General features: G+C 61.8%; 1 protein-coding gene across 2 annotated transcripts; it reads right to left on the bottom strand.

Moving 5' to 3' along the window:
- Positions 1 to 3224: 3224 nt before the first annotated feature.
- On the bottom strand, positions 3225 to 11734 carry LOC114202693 (lymphocyte antigen 6D). 2 transcript variants are annotated; one of them, XM_028096011.2, is made up of 4 exons: positions 11311 to 11734; positions 5114 to 5229; positions 3981 to 4079; positions 3225 to 3769 (listed from the first exon to the last, which is right to left on the bottom strand). In XM_028096011.2, exons 2-4 carry the CDS (start codon positions 5163 to 5165, stop codon positions 3534 to 3536), a joined length of 387 nt encoding a protein of 128 aa, XP_027951812.1. In that variant the 5' UTR covers positions 5166 to 5229; positions 11311 to 11734; the 3' UTR covers positions 3225 to 3533. The 2 variants fall into 2 exon arrangements, with proteins under 2 accessions (XP_027951812.1, XP_027951811.1); XM_028096010.2 differs by lacking the exon at positions 11311 to 11734 and having other exon boundaries at positions 5114 to 7928.
- Positions 11735 to 16959: the final 5225 nt, after the last annotated feature.

The following is a 16959-nucleotide window of genomic DNA, read 5'->3' as shown; positions in this document are numbered from 1 at the left end:
TTTGGGAAAAACGTTTGACAAAATCTCATGTCCGTTTCTGTTTAAACCAACCAGCCAACCAACCAACCAGCCTCTCAGCAAACTAGGAACAGGGGGGACCTGTCTTAGCCTGATAAAGGCACCTGCAGAAAACCTACAGTTCATCTATTCAGTTTGGAAAGACAGAGCAAGGGCCCACACTCGCCAGAGCAGAGCAGGGCCTCTGATGGTTCTCACTCGGCTTCACGCTGGAAGCCCAGCTGTACAACGAGGCACAACAAAGACCTCAAAAGACACAAAGATTGGAAGGGAAGTACAACTGCCCTGGTTTTCGGATGACAGGTATTCACAAAGAAAATTTCGGGGAATGTACCAAAAAACAAACAAACAAACAAACAAACAAACAAAGCCAACTCAAGAAAGCCCTCCTAGACCTATGTTGGTTTAGCAAGGTTGTGGGATAAAAGGTTAACAGGCAAAAACTTAGGGATGATGTTGACGAAAGAAGTAGAAGACACGTTCACTTTGAAAACCACAAAACATTGCTGAAATACATTCTTAAAGGGCTTCACCAGATGGAGACGTTTGTCATACTCACTGATACTCACACTCATCGATGAGCAGACTTTACAATGAGATGTAACTTCTCTCCAAACACATCTGTGGTTTAGGTGCATTCCCAGCCCAAAACCCAAGGGCGTTTTTCTTGAAGAAATTACCAGGCTAACTCTAAAATTTATATGGAAATGCAAAGCATCTGAAATAGCTAAAACCATTTTTGAAAAAGAAAGTAAAAGGTAGAGGTCTCACACGACCTGATTTTAGGCCTTAATATACTCACAACAGTGGGGAAGGGGTGTCAGAATGGACAGACCCCACGTGTATGGTCAGCTGACTTTTGACAAAGGTACTAAGTCATTTCAACGGAGCGAGGAATACCATTTCCACCAGCGAGGCCAGATGCAAGCACGCTTGACTTTCCATCTGTGCATCCCGGCTCGCTCACAGACGGGCTCCCGGTGGGTCACAGACCTTACCTAAGAGTGACACCACCAGAAATCTTAGTGACCTCGGGTATGGCAAACATTTCTTTAAAAACACAGACTATATGAGAAGAAATCCATAAACTGGACTTCATCAAAACGAAACTTTTGCTCTTCACAAAACAATGTTATAAAAATGAAAAAACAAGCCAGATCAGGAGAACATATTTGCAAAATATGTATCTAGGAAGTTGTATCTAAAATGGATGAATAAGTATTACAAATAATCATCAGCCAAACGACCCAAAAGAGACAAGGGAGTAAAAGGTTTCTAACAATTTATCAAAGAAGATACCCAGACGGCAAACATACACACGAGAAGATGCTCAGTGTTCATTAATGAGGGGTGTGCAAACCAGACCTGCAGGGAGCCCCCATGACCCCCGAATCAGGACGGCTCTGGCTGAAGGCTGACAACAGCAAGGCGAGGGTGTGCACTGACTGGAACCTTCTTCCTTTGCTGGGGGGAATGTGGGGAGAACAGCCGCTTTGGAGAACAGTTTAGTGGCCACTCAAAACGGAAGCATCTTCTGTCATCAGCCCCGTGCACCCCACTCCTAGCTTTTGTCCAAGTGAGAGGAAACCTCTGTCCCCACGAAGACCTGGACGTGAATGTTCATAGCAACGTCACTCTGAGAGCTCAGGCCCGGAGCCGTCCAGGTGCGCGGATGGACCGTCCACACGGTGACCGCACCTCGTGGTGGTCGGACAGCCGAGCTCCGGCAGCAGTAGGAGCAAAAGACCGAGACGCCCCGGAGCAGGGCTGCATCTCTGAATGCTGTCGGATTCCATTTTACCAAAATCTGGAAAATGTGGGCTGATGTGTAGTGTTGGGGGGGGTCTCGGTTTGAGCGGTCACGAGTAACATTGCCACGAACAGAGCAGATCCGTGGTTGCTTGGGGTGGGGTGCGCAAGGAAGGGTGGAGGGGGCACGGGCAGGGGTGCGGGCGGCTTTGGAGGGAATGGCTATGCTCCTTGTCTTGATGGTAGGATGATTCGTGCGACTGAGACACGTTCGATCTCATCTCCTTGCGCACTTCAGGCGTGTACTGTTTCTCGTACTCAAGTTGTACCTTGATTAAACTGAAGACAGTGTGTTAGACGGTGCAAAAGCTACGGGGAAGAATGGAGGGGGTCGAGCCCCACGTGGGCAAACACCTGGGACACAGGCCCGTCAGATGGTGGCGCCCAAGCGAGGCTCCTGTGATGGAGACACAGCCCCGGGGGAGTAGGCACTGGGCCTGGCAGCTCTGGAAGCCACTCTCGCCACAGTGCTCGGGCCACATGGAGCCCTGCTCCTCCTGCTCCTGGCTGGGCCCCACATCGCCATCCCTCAGCCATGCACCCTGCCGGGGCCACCACCAGCCACAGCTCCTCCTTGCCGGCACTGGAGTTGGGGCTCTGTCTGACCCACAGTGAGGCCTGAGACTGTGATGACTGCCCCGAGAGATGGAGCAGAAGCCTCCAGTCCTCCCTGGAGTGGGGAGGGCTGCTTGCGTGGGCACCTGCTGGGTTCTGGGAACTCCCAGACACAGAATGATCCAAACTGCTCAGATCCAGACAGCAAGCCCCAAACCCAGGCAGTGGGGCCCTGAACCCAGGCAGGGGGCCTGGATCCAGACAGCAAGCCCTGAACCCAGGCAGTGGGGGCCCTGAATCCAGGCAGTGGGGCCCCGAACCCAGGCAGGGGGGCCCAGACCCGGGCAGTGGGGCCCCGAACCCGGGCAGGGAGCCCAGACCCAGACAGCAAGCCCCGAACCCAGGCAGTGGGACCCCAAACACAGGCAGTAGGGCCCAGATCCAGGCAGTAGGACCAAGGTAAGTTTACCTACCTTGGGTTGACCCCGTCCAGGTGAGCTCAGCAGCCCCCTTGGCCAGCCTCCCCAGGGTGGGGATGGTATGTGTGTGTGTATGTGTGTCTGACCACCTGCGCTGGGTGCCAGAAAGAGCACCCAAGCCTTCTGTCCTATGCTCCTACTCAGGACCCCCCAGGAGCGCCCCTCCCTTCTGGGGCTGCAGAGAGGGTGCCTGGGGAGGCTTGTGTCTCCTCTGAAGGTGAGGAGTGACAGTGGCATTTCAGGCCTCGTGCGTGTCGCCAAGACTGGCCCCAGGTGACAAGCCTCAGGAGCTGGGGGCCTGTGTGGCCAGGCGGCCCCCTCCCCACCTCCTGTACCCCGGATACAGCACAAACACAACCACGCTGATTTTCAGGCATTTATTCCTATGCAAGTAGAAAAACAAACGGAAACGGAACAGAATTAATGTCAAATCAGAAGGGGTCAGAATGCCTCCTGCCTCCTGCCTTCCTGCTGTTCAGGGAGGTTACATCCTCCTGTCTTGGGGGAGGGGGCTCCCAGAACTTCAGAAGCAGGCTCAGCCCGGGGTGTCCCAACCTCCCCCTCACGGCGCCCGTGGGAGGGGCTGCGGAGTCCCCCCAGGGCAGGGAAAGGAAGGGACCGGGCGCATGGAAGTCCCCTGGGAAAGGGATGGGGGCCCCTGCCCGCAGGAGGTCACAGGCTGGGGGCCACGAGGAGGGCGAGGAGGCCGAGGGCCAGCGCCAAGCCGAGGGCAGTGCTGGGGAGCGGGGTGCGGGCGGGCGCGCGGCTCTGCAGACTCCAGTTGCACAAGTCGTCCTGACAGCACAGGGTGGTGGCCGCCCCGCTGCTCACCTGGCCCGGCAGGCTGTGCATGGGCGTGCACGACTCCACGCAGGCCTTCTCCACCAGGTTCCCCATCAGGGTCTCCACTGGCAACACGTGGGCGCAGTCAGGCTGGGCAGCGGCTTCTGAACCCCACAGCCCATGCAGCCGGCCTCCATGGCACCCCAAGTCCCTGCTCCGGCCACAGCAACCCACTCGTCACCGACATCCTCCCACCAGCCTTCCGGCCATGGTCCCCTGACCCCCGGGGCGCCTGGACAGAGCTGCGCCCCGGCCCCGCGCTCCCGGATCACTCACTCTTGGTGCTGGTCCTGCAGTAGCGCGCGCTGGCCGCACAGTTCTGGGCGTTCTCACAGTTGCTGGAGCTGGAGCAGACGTGACAGCGGAGAGCACGGGCTGGGGGGGGGGGGACGAGGGACACAGGGAGGCCTGGGGTCACTGTCTGGACACTGCCCTCTGCCATCCCTGCCCTAGACCGACCAGGCCCCTCTGGGGCCTCCGGGCCCTGCGGGGGCTCCTGTCCTGCGCACAACCTCCGCAGGAGCCGGGAGGCGACAGTCCTGGACGGCTGGGACCGTGGGACCACGCGTGCCTGGAGGGGGTGCCCGTGTTGGGTGCGTGCCTGGAGGGGGTGCCCGTGTTGGGTGCGTGCCTGGAGGGGGTGCCCGTGTTGGGTGTGTCCAGAGAGCTGCTGGGAAGGTGGCTGGCGTGGGCTATGCTGGGGACCCCTCCACAGGGGCACCACAGAGCTCCCTCTGAGACCTGCAAAGAGCAGCTCAGAGCCCGCGACTACTGTCCCGCTCCCCACAGCCTGTCCCCAGTGGGCAGCAATGGTCATGAGGACCTGAAGCTAAGTCAGGGCCGGGGGCTTCATCTTGAGCACGCTGAGCTTGCGGGAGGAGGGGTAGCCCTGGGGACAGAAAGTCAGGGGCTGGAGGACCTGGCGGCTGGTCTTTCCCGGGGGGTGGCGGTGGGGGTGGGGGGGGCACCTCAAGACAGTTCCCCGCCTCTCTCCCCCCTCTGAGTGTCGGATCCCGGGTGCTGATTCTGAGATATTTGAAGTCTGATTCCACTAAGCTAAGATGTAGGTTCATTTCGTTTTAAATTCTTCTTTTTTTTTCTTTACATTTAATTTATTTATTTGACAGAGAGAGAGAGATCACAAGTAGGCAGGCAGAGGCAGAGAGAGAAGCAGGCTCCCCGCTGAGCAGGGAGCCTGATGCGGGGCTCAATGCCAGGACCCTGGGATCGTGACCTGAGCCGAAGGCAGACGCTTAACCGACTGAGCCACCCAGGCGCCCCTGGTTTTAAATTCTGAGTCCAGCAGCCCGGGAGTCCAGGACGCTCCCAGCCTGAAGGCCAGTACTGCCAGCCTCCTGTGTGTGTCCCACAGGCCCCAGCTGCCCACCCCGCCCCAGGCCCTCACCCACCTGGCCCGGCAGCCACTGCCAGAGCAACGAGGAGCAGCAGGGCTGTCTTCATCTTGGGGCGTCTCTGGGAGCAGTGGGGCCCCTCCTCTCTGGAGGCTTTATAGCTAGGACAGGTGCTGGTGGGAGGGGTCAAGGTGGGCAGCCAGCCAGGGGGCGGCATTCCATCTGCCCCACCCTGGCCGGCCCACACCCACCAGCCCAGCGCCCGGCTGCCCCTGCCACAGCCACCTGGAGGGACCTTGGCCGCTGGCTGCCTACCCCCCAGGGCAGGGGTCCGCCCTCCCCCATCTCCGGGCTATGGACAGAAGCCTCAGCTGCCTCTGCGGCTTACTGCCCGTCTCCCTCTCTCTGGCTCTCTGTCCGTCCCTAGATCACTTTGTGTCGGGCCTTCCACTCCCTCCCTTGCACCCCCCACCCTCAGATAAGGTCAACAGAGTCACAAGCCTAAGCAGGTGCCTTGTGGGTGCCCAGGGCTGTGCCCCCGGGGCTAGCGAGGCAGGAGTAGGCACTGGCCCTGCCTTCCTGGGCTCGGAGCTCAGGACTGCTAGGTCCACCCATGGAGCCCTGGGAAGAGGACCCGCATGGAAGCAGGGCATCTTGCTGGGGTATCAGGATGTCGGGGTAGTGAGGAAGAGGCCCTCCCGGGAGCGGGCGGGCAGCAGGCCAAGCGCGTGGATGTGCCTGCAGAGAGGCGAGCGCCGGACCAGGCACATCTGGGAGAGGGGCGGGGGCAGGGCTGCTGGGAGAGGGAAGGGTGTGGAGGCAGAGACTCAAGGGAAACTGAGGGCCCCTGTGTCTCCACCAGCCCTGCCTTGGACGCCTCCCCTCCAGGACTCTTTCCACCGTGCTCCAGCCCCCGGCCATCTTGGAGGGGAAGCAGCCTTCATCCTGCTTTGGGACCAGGCCTCTCCATCTCCTGCTCTGGTCCCTGAGGGCAGTGAGCTCTTCCGGACCAGGGGCGGTGAGTGCTGGGTAGAGCCCCCCAACTTCACTGTCTCACAGTGCCCGAGGCAGGGGGAGACTTGGCCCCTAAGCACAGGCACTGCCCTCCCTTCCCCGAAGGTTTCCCTGTCCGCTTGCTGGCCCTGGGACCTTCCTGTGCCCGGCGGACCCCACTGGGTTGTGGGGGGGAGCTCTACAGAGGCCTCCCCCTGACCCTATCCTGGCAGACCACGCTGACTATGACCGTGAGTCGGGCCTGAGCTCTGAGCACAGAGCTCAGAACTGGAGGGGCAGGACCTACTGCAGGGAGGGTGGCCCTGGGCTGGAGGGAGGGCAGGGGGCAGAGCCAGCCTACAGCTCTTGGGAACACTGGGGGCTCAGGCCGGGGAGCTCTGGGAGCCCTTGACCCTTCCTCCTGGCATGGCCTGGACAAGCCAGCTCCTGAGCCGGGCCTCACCTGGGCGAGGTGGGTTGCCTCATGGTGCCAGGGGTCCAGGGACCTGCTGCCTGACACTCTGGGCCGCCCTCCCTAAAGATGTTACTGGACCTGGTGAGACCTGGCCAGAGGTGCAGGGCTGGTGTGGCGTTCCTTCCAGGACCCTGGCAGGGCAGGGAGGGTGCAAGCAGGAGCCCCTGAGGCAGCCCCACATCAGCATCCTGAGCCTGTCCCACGGCTGGTCCCAGGCTCCCTGGGTCTTATTTAGGGTAGCTGGGGTCTCTCTTGACAAGGCAGTTAGTATGGGGGACCTGTGCCCTCACCCAGAGAGAGGAAGTCACTCCAAGCTCTGAGGCCTGGAATTCATCAGGCACAGCCCTTCATGGGCCGGTAGAAGGAGGATGCCCCAGAGGCCTCGGGAACCAGGACGTAGGGCTCGGTGACTGAGTGGTGACTGGCATGGGGTGGGGGGGTAGGAATGACAGGTGGGGAGGGGTGACTCACTGAGGCCAGGGGGCATGGAAGCTACCAGGAAAACGGGTTTGGGGGATTGGATTTCCCATAGGGCCTGGTAGAGCTGAGGGGTCCAGGGGTGTTGGGCAGACCAGGAGTGGAAATCTGGGTGTGAGGCTGCTGGGCAGCAGGCTCCCCTCACTGGGGCTGGAGGGCACCCCTGCACCCCTGGCCCATCCTCATGGGGCACCTGAGGCTTCACTGGCCGCACGCCCTGCAGGCAGGGACAGACACCTACTGAAGCAGAGGTGGCAGCCAGGTTCTGGTTCCATGGGAAAAAAGCCTTGTCTCTGACAGGACTGCCAGTGAGGGCCAGGGCTGCCCACCTAGATGTGAGCTGCCTGTCCCGGGGGCTTCCTAGCAGGACCACCAACAGCAGCATCAGACACAGTTTACTTGTACGAGAAAGTGGGCGATTTCCACGGCAGGAGCTCTCGGAGACCTGGGAGTCATCGGACAGTGTAGTCAGGGAGGGCTTCCTGAAGGTGGTGACCTGATTGCCCTGATCTTGGAGGCAGATTTCAGGGGAGAGAGGAGCTGTCATGGCCCCTTGAGTTGGCCCCTTCCAACATCCTTTTACTGGTGAGGAAGTGAGGTTCTGAGGGGGCCCCGCTGGCGCCAGCCCCTGACACTTTCACATCACATGGCCTATCCTCCTGCCCCCTCATCGTCTGCAGAAAGCTGCCACTGTCCAGCACGCAAGCCCTCTCACCCAGTCCCTGGACCCAGCCAGGTCCCTGGGCCTGACAGTGCCAGCAGAACGTTGGCAGCAGAAACAAAGTCTAGAGGAGGTCTTGGGGGGCATGGGGTCGGGAGTACGAGCAGCCCACCCCTCAGCCCTCCTGCTTCCTGAACTCAGCGGGCCGGAAGCCAGGTGCCAGGACAAGCCCAGACCTCTGCTGCCTCCTGCTTTCCCTGTTCACAACCCCCCAACCCGCCCCCCCCCGCCCTCCTTCCTACTGCTCCCCAGGGGCTCGGCCTTGGAGTGGGGCAGGGGCTGGAATCAAGGCCTGGGGTCCCACACAGGGGGCGAGTGGCCCAGACAGGGAAGCGCCTGGCTCAGCGCAGACAGTGGCCACTCCAGACCTTCTGAAAATGCAGCCTAGGGGGTTCCCGGGCCTTGCCTTGGGCTGAGGGTGGGCACCAGGATGGGCAAGGCGGGTTCCCTCCCTGGAGGCGCCCCCACACCTTGGGGCCTGCAGACAAGGCTTCTTCAGTTTCCAGGTGCATCATGGGCGAGTGCTGGCTGGCCGCACATAGGGGGGCACCATACCTGCCCGCTCGCTCGCTCATTTAGCAGGACCCGCCATGGACCACACACTCAGGGCATGACAGACAGACAGGAGGGACGGGGCCAGCCCTCGGGACCCCCAGATGAGCTGGGGAGGCGAGGCACACACAAGTGGGGGCCCCATGTGAGTGGGACACTCGGGGAAGCCAAAGAACGGGGCTTCTGAAGGATGGAGCAAGGACGGGCGTCGGGGCCTGGGTCTGGGCCTGGGGGGCCTTGGGCACGGCACACCCCTTCTTCCCCACAGGGCTGAGGTGACTACCCCGTGAGTCAGGCTGTGGAAGGATACAGTGTCATGCTGCCCTGGGGGAGGGCTTGCCTTGTCCCTCCATTCACGGACCTGCACACACTGGCAGGGCCTCCCTCAGATAACACAGAGAGGGCAGGGCCTTGCCCAGGATCACCCAGCCAGCCAGTGGGAACCAGAGCTGGGCCTGCCCTCCTCCCCCAACTCCGTCCCGGCTGGCCTGGGGCTCTTACCCCACGCCCAGGCCTTCCTACTCCTCCCTCCTGTGCAGGAGACTCACCTTCACACACAGGGCCACAGGCCTAGACACAGGTCTCTCTCACCTGCTTCCCAGGGCCTGGCACGGCCCCACCTGTCTAGATCATGCCCTGGGACCCTGGCCACCAGTGTGGGGCCTCTCTTTCCTGCTCTACCAGAGTGCAAATCCAGGGAGCAGCCACATGGGCGGCCCTTCCCTGCCTTGGGACCTAGCCTGTTCCCCGGGAATGGCTGGACGGGAGCCCCGGGTTCCTGCAGGCCAGGAGAGACACACCGGTTCCCAGGTCTGGCAGGCAACTCCCCTGAGAGAGGCCCCACAGGATCTCTGCCTGCACCAGCACCTAGCACTAGCACCTAGCACCAGCAGAGGTCTGGCATGTGCCTTGCTCATCAGTTTCTCTGGCCATGTCCCTTCATGAAGTGCAGGAAGAGGGCCTGCAGAAGGGCGTGGGCACAGAGCCACAGAACCACAGCAACCTTGGGGAACTCGGAGGCCCAAGGGTGCAGGCTCTTAGCAGTGTGGGCTTGCAGAGCATGGAATCCCAGAACTGCGGGACCCAAAGAGCCTGAGAATCTGGGATCCTGTAGGGGGTTTATTCTCTCCATGTGAGGAAAGCTCCCTCTAGGGTTCTAGAAAAGGACAGAGTATTTGTGTTCATGTTCTATCCCGAGGTCCTCCATTCGGCTGTGCCACTGCTGTGCCCCTCCTGTTGTAGCCTGAGCTTGTGGCTCTAAACCCTTGAGCTCCAGGATGGCACTGGGTGTAATTTCCAGGGTAGTGAACACCTACCACCTATGTAATCCACTCATCTAACTGTTAGTTATCCATTCATTCATCCATCCACCAGCCAGCCCTGTATCCATCCATCCACCCATCCATCCATCCATGCATCCATCCATGCACCCATCCATCCATCCATCCATCCATCCATCCATCCATGCATCCATCCATGCACCCATCCAACATCCATCCAACATCCATCCATCCATGCATCCATCCATCCATCCATCCATCCATCCATCCATCCATCCAACATCCATCCATCCATCCAACATCCATCCATCTACCCACTCATCCGTCCATCATCCATCCATACACTTTTCATGTCCTGTAGGAGATAATTACCATGATGTCTCTCTCTCCTGTCCCCTCTTCCCTTTCTCATTTACTTGCCCACCTGCCCCGGACAAGAGAACACAGTAATTCTCAAAGACTGTGGAGTGAAACCCAGTGGGGGCTCCGAGAGCCTTACACCTGCAAGTGGTTGGCAGGCAGCTCTGGGACTTGCGACACCCAAACATGCAGACACGCTCTTTTTACTCAAGATTATATAATCAGTTGGGGGTGGCTTTGGGAGGACATCATTGATCCTAACCCTTCAGAGTTTGTGCCCTGTTGGTATGTCTGTCCGTCTCTGGCCACTAGTATCTCTTACACAGAGCAGTGTAAATTCCTTTCCTTGACAATCCCTAACCCTCTCATCTGTCCCTTGTCCCTTGGGAACAGTGAATGGCCCCTTATTGGGCCCTGCCACTCTTTAAGCCCCACTAAAACACTGCCAGGACAACCGGATTTTTTAAAAAAGATTTTTTTTGGAAACAGCTGGTGAAGTTCTCGGATGGGGACTACTGTCCTCCCAAGTATGTGTGGGGGAGGGCTTCAATCTCGCAGTGAGCCCCACATTTCAGACGTGGGCGGCTTCTTTCCAACCCTGCATTTTATAGACGAGGTTCCCGGTGCTTGTCAGGGTACAGGGTAATGGGAGCTGACAGGGCTGTGTCTACATCGGCCAGGCGGCCCGGGGACGAACGGTACGTTGTCCTCACATGGCCTAGATGCTGAGGAGATGCAGGTCCCACTCCTCTGGGCCTCAGGCAGCTGCTGAGCTTTGAATCTGGAGCAGCCCCGCTCAGCCACTCCCTGCTCAGCCGGGTGGCCTCAGGGGCCCGGCTTTGGCACCCGGCCCTGGTCCAGGGGTTTGGCCTGCTGTTGTAACCTGCTCTGGGGGTGGGGCCCGGCTCCCCAGGGCAGGGAGTGGGTCATGAGCTGGGCTGGCAGGGAGCTCATTACCTACAAAGCTTAGGGGATCAAGGGGCTTGTGTCATCTCACCCTGGGAATATTATAAGAACAGAGAAGGGCTGCTCCTTGGGGAGCAGGGGATGCTGGGGGGAGGCCCAGGAACTTCCCAGAGCTGAACGCAGGTCCCAGGGGCCAGCCCCGGCTGTGAACCCCAGGGCACACAGAGCCAGGACAAAAGCCACCTCGGTGCTGCCCGCGGCATGTCGGCCAAGCTCATAGCTCCGGCTGCCACCCTGCCTTCCTGCCTGTGCCCTCAGCCACTTCAGGAGCAGTCCACGCCCACGCCACCCCACAGTGCTCCTCTCTGAGGCTCCAGCCCAGCTTCCCTGTCCTGCTGCCCACAAACCCTGCTCAGCGGACACGCCTGCAGCCCACTGTCGCGGTTCTCATGGCGGGGGCCTCCCTGCAGACCCTCCAGCCCTTTCTTACCTCTGGGCCTTTGTACCTGAGGTCCTCACGGCCTTCCCAGGGTCAGGATGGCAGCCGTCACCGCCCCCTCTGAGAGGCTGGCAACCCTCCCAGCAGCCCACCTTCCCCCACAGCCCTGGTAACCACCAGGCCGCGCTGGTCTGTGAGGTTTGTGAGCTTGCTGGCTGCGTTCTACTGCACTGGTCCCAGTGCCCGCACGATCCTGGTGCACAACGGGCGCTTTCTGAGCGTCTATTGATTTGATGATGTGGTGCAGCCGTGGGGGCGGGGGGGGGGGTTGGTGGGCGGCTGAGGCAGAGAGAATTCAGGCTCTGGGGCAGACCACTCTGCCAGCCCAGAACTGAATCCGAAAAGCTCTTGTGCCTCAATGTCCTCTGTAGCAAGGGAAGTGAATGTCCTCATAGGGAACCATCCGCTGGCCCCACCCCAACTTCTGAACGCAGAAGCTCCTGGAGGAGGAGGCCATGGGCCATCGTGTGGCACCCAGTGTGGTTTTCCCTTGCGACTTGTAAGGGTGGGACCTGCCCTGGAGGGAAGGCTGGTCAGACAGGAGTCAAGAGAGGAAATTTCCACTCCCCTTAAGAAAAGAAACCCAAGGTGGTGCCTGGGTCGCTCAGTCGTTAAGCGTCTGCCTTTGGCTCAGGTCATGATCCAGCATCCTGGGATCAAGCCCCGCATCGGGCTCCCTGCTCAGCGGGAAGCCTGCTTCTCCCTCTCCCGCTCCTCCTGCTTGTGTTCCCTCTCTCGCTGTCTCTCTCTCTGTCAAATAAATAAACAAAATCTTTAAAAAGAAAAGAAACCCAACCTTCCAAGGCTGGGTGGGGTGGCCCAACCCTGAATCCCAGCTTTGTTCCTGAGATGGCCACTTCACGTGGGCTCCATGCCAACCTCCCCCTGGAGCCCGGCAGGCCTGGCCATAAAGGGAAATTGCATCTGAGGCTTGGAGGAGCCCCAAGGGAAAGCTGACATCCTTGTTTCCGGGCTGGGCCCCCTCCGCCACCTGCTCTTCCAGGGTCTTCCAGGGCGCAGACCGGGCCACAGCAAATCTGCAAGCGGCCAGGCATCCTCCCGCTGGCCTGCCTCCCCACACGCCTGCAGAGCACCGCGCTCCCCCAGGAATGGCCGCCACAGGACTGTCCTGGGCACGGGGCACCCACAGCAGGCCAGGCTCATAGGCACCGGGGGGCAGGGGCCCTGCAAGGACAGAGAGGTGGCCGCTGGGAACGGGAAGGGCCTGTGTCCCTCCAGGGGTAGGAGGGCAAGGCTGGGCTGGGGGAGGCTGGGCATGTTAGCTGCACATCTGCTGCTTGGTTCCCAGAACTGCAGCCCACGCCCAACTAGGGAAGCGCCCGCCATCACCAGGCCCCGTGGCCTTGGGCACTTGAGCTGTGGGACCCCAGCTCTGCCAGACAGGCCCCCTGGGAGGGATGTGAGGGTCAGTGACGTGGGGGAAGGGAAATGACTCGGGGCCTGCGTGGGGAGGAGGTAGGTGGGCCAGGGCAGAGCCCCACAGGCTAGGAACAGGGAGATCCTGCCGGAGCAGAGGCAAGGGGGACCCATGCGGGGGGGGGGGTGTTGTGAGGAGAGGCCCTGCGTAGAGGTGAGGAAGGAGAGCTGGAGCCTCTAGAGGGCCTGGCCAGCCAAGAAGAGCCCTGGGTACCCGGCAGGGCCCTGACTGGGGGTTCAGGACGGTGAGGGTTGTGGTGCACACTGCAGGGCTGGCCACAGATGCTGGGGGACCCCATGTGAGCCCTTAGGTCAAGGAGGTGGGAATGGATGCTGGCTTCTTGGATTCTGAGGGGGGTGTGCGTTTTCCTCTCTGAGTTCATGCCTGGAGAGTGCTCCTACCCTCCATGAAGTGCCCCCTGCCTGCATCTGAAGTACACCCTCCCCACCGCCCAGATTCAAGGTCTCAGAGAATGGGGACCGGACAGGATGTGCAACTTTATTCTCCTCTCACGAGCTCCTGGGGGGTGGGCTTGCGGCTCTGCGCTCTGCGAGAGGCAGTGAGAACAGATGCGCGCGGCTTCCGCCCCCACAGCGGGCAGCCAGGGGACCGGGCAGCCAGGGGACCGGGAACAAGACTGTCTTCACCCGGCAGGGACTGGGGGTGGGGATGTGGCGGCCCCTGAAAGCCCTCACCCCATCTCGGACTTCGGGCACTGGGCGGAGCCCCTGAACCACGGCGCTGGGCAGGGCCTGGCAGCTCTGTTAGGGCGCCCGGCTCCCAGGAGGCCCCCGGGGGGGGGTTCGGTGGGTTCAGGAGGGGTGAGCGTGCCCACTGAGGTGTGAGTAAGCAGTGGAAGGAGTGGGATGCACGTGGGAGCACAGGGGTGACTGGTGCGGGGGCGGGGGACGCCCAGACCTCTGACCCCCTCACGTGTGCACACGAGGCCGGTCGGGGAGGAACTCCCAGTGGAAGCCCCTGAAATGGGGTGGAGGGCGCCGGGGAGGATGGAGGTGCCCTTCCCACAGCCGGGGCGCCAGGACCCCAGGAGAGGGCTGAGGGTCCGTCGGAGGTGGGTTCCCTGAGGCGGGGGGAGAGGGGCCTTCGCGGGGGGAGGAGCCCGACGAGGGGGCTGGGCGTGGCCTGGGGGAAGCCGGGCGGAGCGCGGGGAGAGACACGGGCTGGCGGTGCCTGGCGCGCAGGCGTGCGGGGAGCGGCGCGGGCTGCCAAGGACTGAGAGGCGCCGGGCGAGAGCCAGGGTCAGCGCGGGCACGGCGGGCTCACCAGGCCGCCCGGAGCAGCGGCAACAGCAGGCTGGCCGAGGCGCTGAGCCACAGCGCCCCGTGGCTCCCCGCCAGGCCCGCGGCCGCACTGCGGTTACACTGGCTGCCCTGGCAGCAGGAGACAGACAGGGTGCGGCCGTCCGAGGACATGGTGCTGTTGGGGCACACCGGGGCGCAGGACTTCATGACCAGGATGCCACCAGGGTTTGCTGTGGAGAGAGGGGCGAGGGCCCATGGCTGGCGTGCTCCGGATGCCCCCCACGCGGCCGGCCCGCCACCCCGGGGCCACCAGCACCGCCGGCCCACCAGCTTCCAGGGTTCCCGGGTCGCGAACGAGAGTGCCCGAAGAGCCTGCTGTGGTTGGGGGCTCCTTCCGTGGCACCCGTGGGTCTGGGGAGTCCTGTCTCCCCCTGAGGCCAGGCCCCTCTGGGACACCTGTGGCAGGGAGTGGCTCAGTGACCCCACCCCCCACCCCCACCCCTTCCCTCTGACAGGTGCCTGGGCTCACTCCCAAGCTCTGAGTCTCAGGGTCTAGAGGAGGTGTCAGGCCCAGCCCGCACGCCTGCCCCCTTCCTGGGCCGGGAGGCAGGACGCCTCCACCTGTGTGACCCACTGGCTTGGCTTCTGTGTCTGCGCTTGGGGACAGCTGAGCACAGGGTTCCTGAAGCGCCCGGCAGGCGCTCAAGCCAGCGGTGCCTGCGAGGCGAACGTGAGGTCCTTCCCTCCCCCTGGCACTCAGAGCGCGCTCGCTGCTGCAGCCCTACCAGAAGGGGGCTTAACGGCCGGCGCAGACCCCAGGCTGCGCGGCTGACATCTCTGGCTCAGCTTCCTCATCCAGAAGATGGATGACCAGAGAAGCCGCCCCCGAGACTGTTTGGGGATCAACTAAGTTAATTCACGCGCAGCACTGGAGCTGGGTGGAATAAACGCTAGTTTTAGCGAAGGTAGTCAGCAGCAGTGCGTAGGGCTGCCGGGCAAAGAGCAGCCAGTGCTCGGAAGGACAGAGCCCTTAGCGGCCTTGGCAGAGCAGAGGGCTGGACAGGCTGCGGCAACACTAGGAGGGTGTCGGGGGGGCCCAGCCGAGGGCCTCAGGGTGGGTGGCAGGCCCCAGCCCCTCAAGAAGCCACCCCCGTGCACATTCCGCCTCCCGAGCCTGGGCCCTCAATTGGACACCATGCAGCCCAGGAGCAAATTCTTCAGTTAAGCATGATGGTTGGTCAGGCCCATGCTCAGTTCCTGTGGGAAAGAACATGTATTTGTGGATAGAATGGACTGGGGGCAGGTGCCACCCTGAGGCTCCAGGGCCTGGTGGCATTTACGCAACATGGCCACCTCCTCCCCAGCTGGGCTCTGAGCCTCAGGCTCTTCCCTTGAGAAACGGGGTAGGTACTAGGCCAGTCTAGGTAGGGCTGAATCAGAAGGCAACTAGTGCATGGTGCCGCGGCAGCCCCTGACATTTATCTTTGTCACAGGCAAGACCCATTTGGCTCTTTGCTGTGAGGACAGCCGTATGCCCCCCCCTTGGGGTTGCCAGCAGGGAGCCAGGACATGCTGCCACCCCCACAACCCGCTGGGAGAGCCTCGGTGATGCAGGGAGCATGTGGGAATGACCATGCTACCACCTGCCCACGCCTGGACTCTCCAGCCAGGGGTCGCCTCAGGTGCTGTTCCAGGATGCCCCCTGCGTCCCCCTGCCCACACGGGAGGGCCTCTGCTCACCGCTCCCTCTAGGGAGCACCCCGTCCCCCTTGTCATCCGGGGCACCCCATTACTGCCCTGTGGTCAACACATCTGCCGCCCCTGGAGGATCCGCTCAGGGAGCGCTGCCTGGCCCGACACACGGATGGACAGACAGATGCAGCAGATGGTCCGTAAGGAGCAATCAAAAGGGGGGATGACGGTGGGGATGGCAGGCCCACTGGTCTAAAGGAAGCTCCCAGCCTGGGGACGGAACTGTGGGCCCTCAGGGCGTGTGGTCCTGTCCAGGGTCTAAGAACTGATGCTTCATGGGCAAAGGGAACCCATGGGGGCTCTTGGAATGCTGGGGGCCACTGGGGAGAAGCCCCCTCAGCCCCTCTGCAGCCCTCCCACACACCCCCTCACGTCAAGGTCTGTGGTTTTAGGACCCCTCCCCCACGGACACTGCGCAAGGCTGGCCCGGCCAGCAGTGCACGGGCAGGTGCTCAAGCTGGCGGCCAGGTGACCCAAGGAGAGCACCGTCTGGCTGTGGCCCCCACACCAGGCCTTGGCCAAGGGGGTGAGTGTCCCCTAGCCCCGGAGGAAGCGACACGGTCCTCGGGCAGGGTCCCCCTCCGCCCAACAAGGGAGGGTCCTGCAGACATTGTAGGGGTTTGTGCAGCTTCCTCACAGGGGCCCTGGGCCGAGCAGGGGGCAAGTCCTACTGTGGCCCCGGGCCAGACACCACGTCTCCTGGTAATAAGGGGGCTGTGTGCCATGCGGGAAAGCCTTTGTAATCATGCAGGTTTATAGGGAGCAGGGGCCCCGATGAGGCTACCCAGCTGCCTTGCCTGTGGCAGAGCCCCTGCTTCATCCAGGGGGTCTCTGGGGGTGCTGCTGGGACCCCCCCACAGGACACCCATGGTGACTGTAACCTGCAGGAGGAGGGGGCTCCTCGTTCCCTCCCAGGAGCCCAGGGCCTCCTGCACCGCACACCGCCATCTATGGGGGACCCGGGTCACGTCACACCTCCTCCTCCCTCGGGGGGGGGCTTCACAGCAGCTTGCAGCCCCCACACACACTTCAAGCCCCCACCCTGTCACTGCTGTCCCTCTAGGCCAGCTTCCCCACTGCCCTGTCCAGCCCCCTGCCACTCCTCGGGGTCACCGCAGTCACTGCACCCTTCGCCTCCCTGCCGTGTGACCTTCTGTGGCCTGCACCCCGACCCTGCCAGTCATGTCA

This window comes from Eumetopias jubatus, unplaced genomic scaffold, assembly GCF_037043125.1.
Source record: "Eumetopias jubatus isolate StellerSeaLion01/CBP00866 unplaced genomic scaffold, mEumJub1_p1.0 scaffold_4, whole genome shotgun sequence".
Taxonomy (NCBI): Eukaryota; Metazoa; Chordata; class Mammalia; order Carnivora; family Otariidae; genus Eumetopias; species Eumetopias jubatus.
This window is presented reverse-complemented; position numbering and strand designations above follow the sequence as displayed.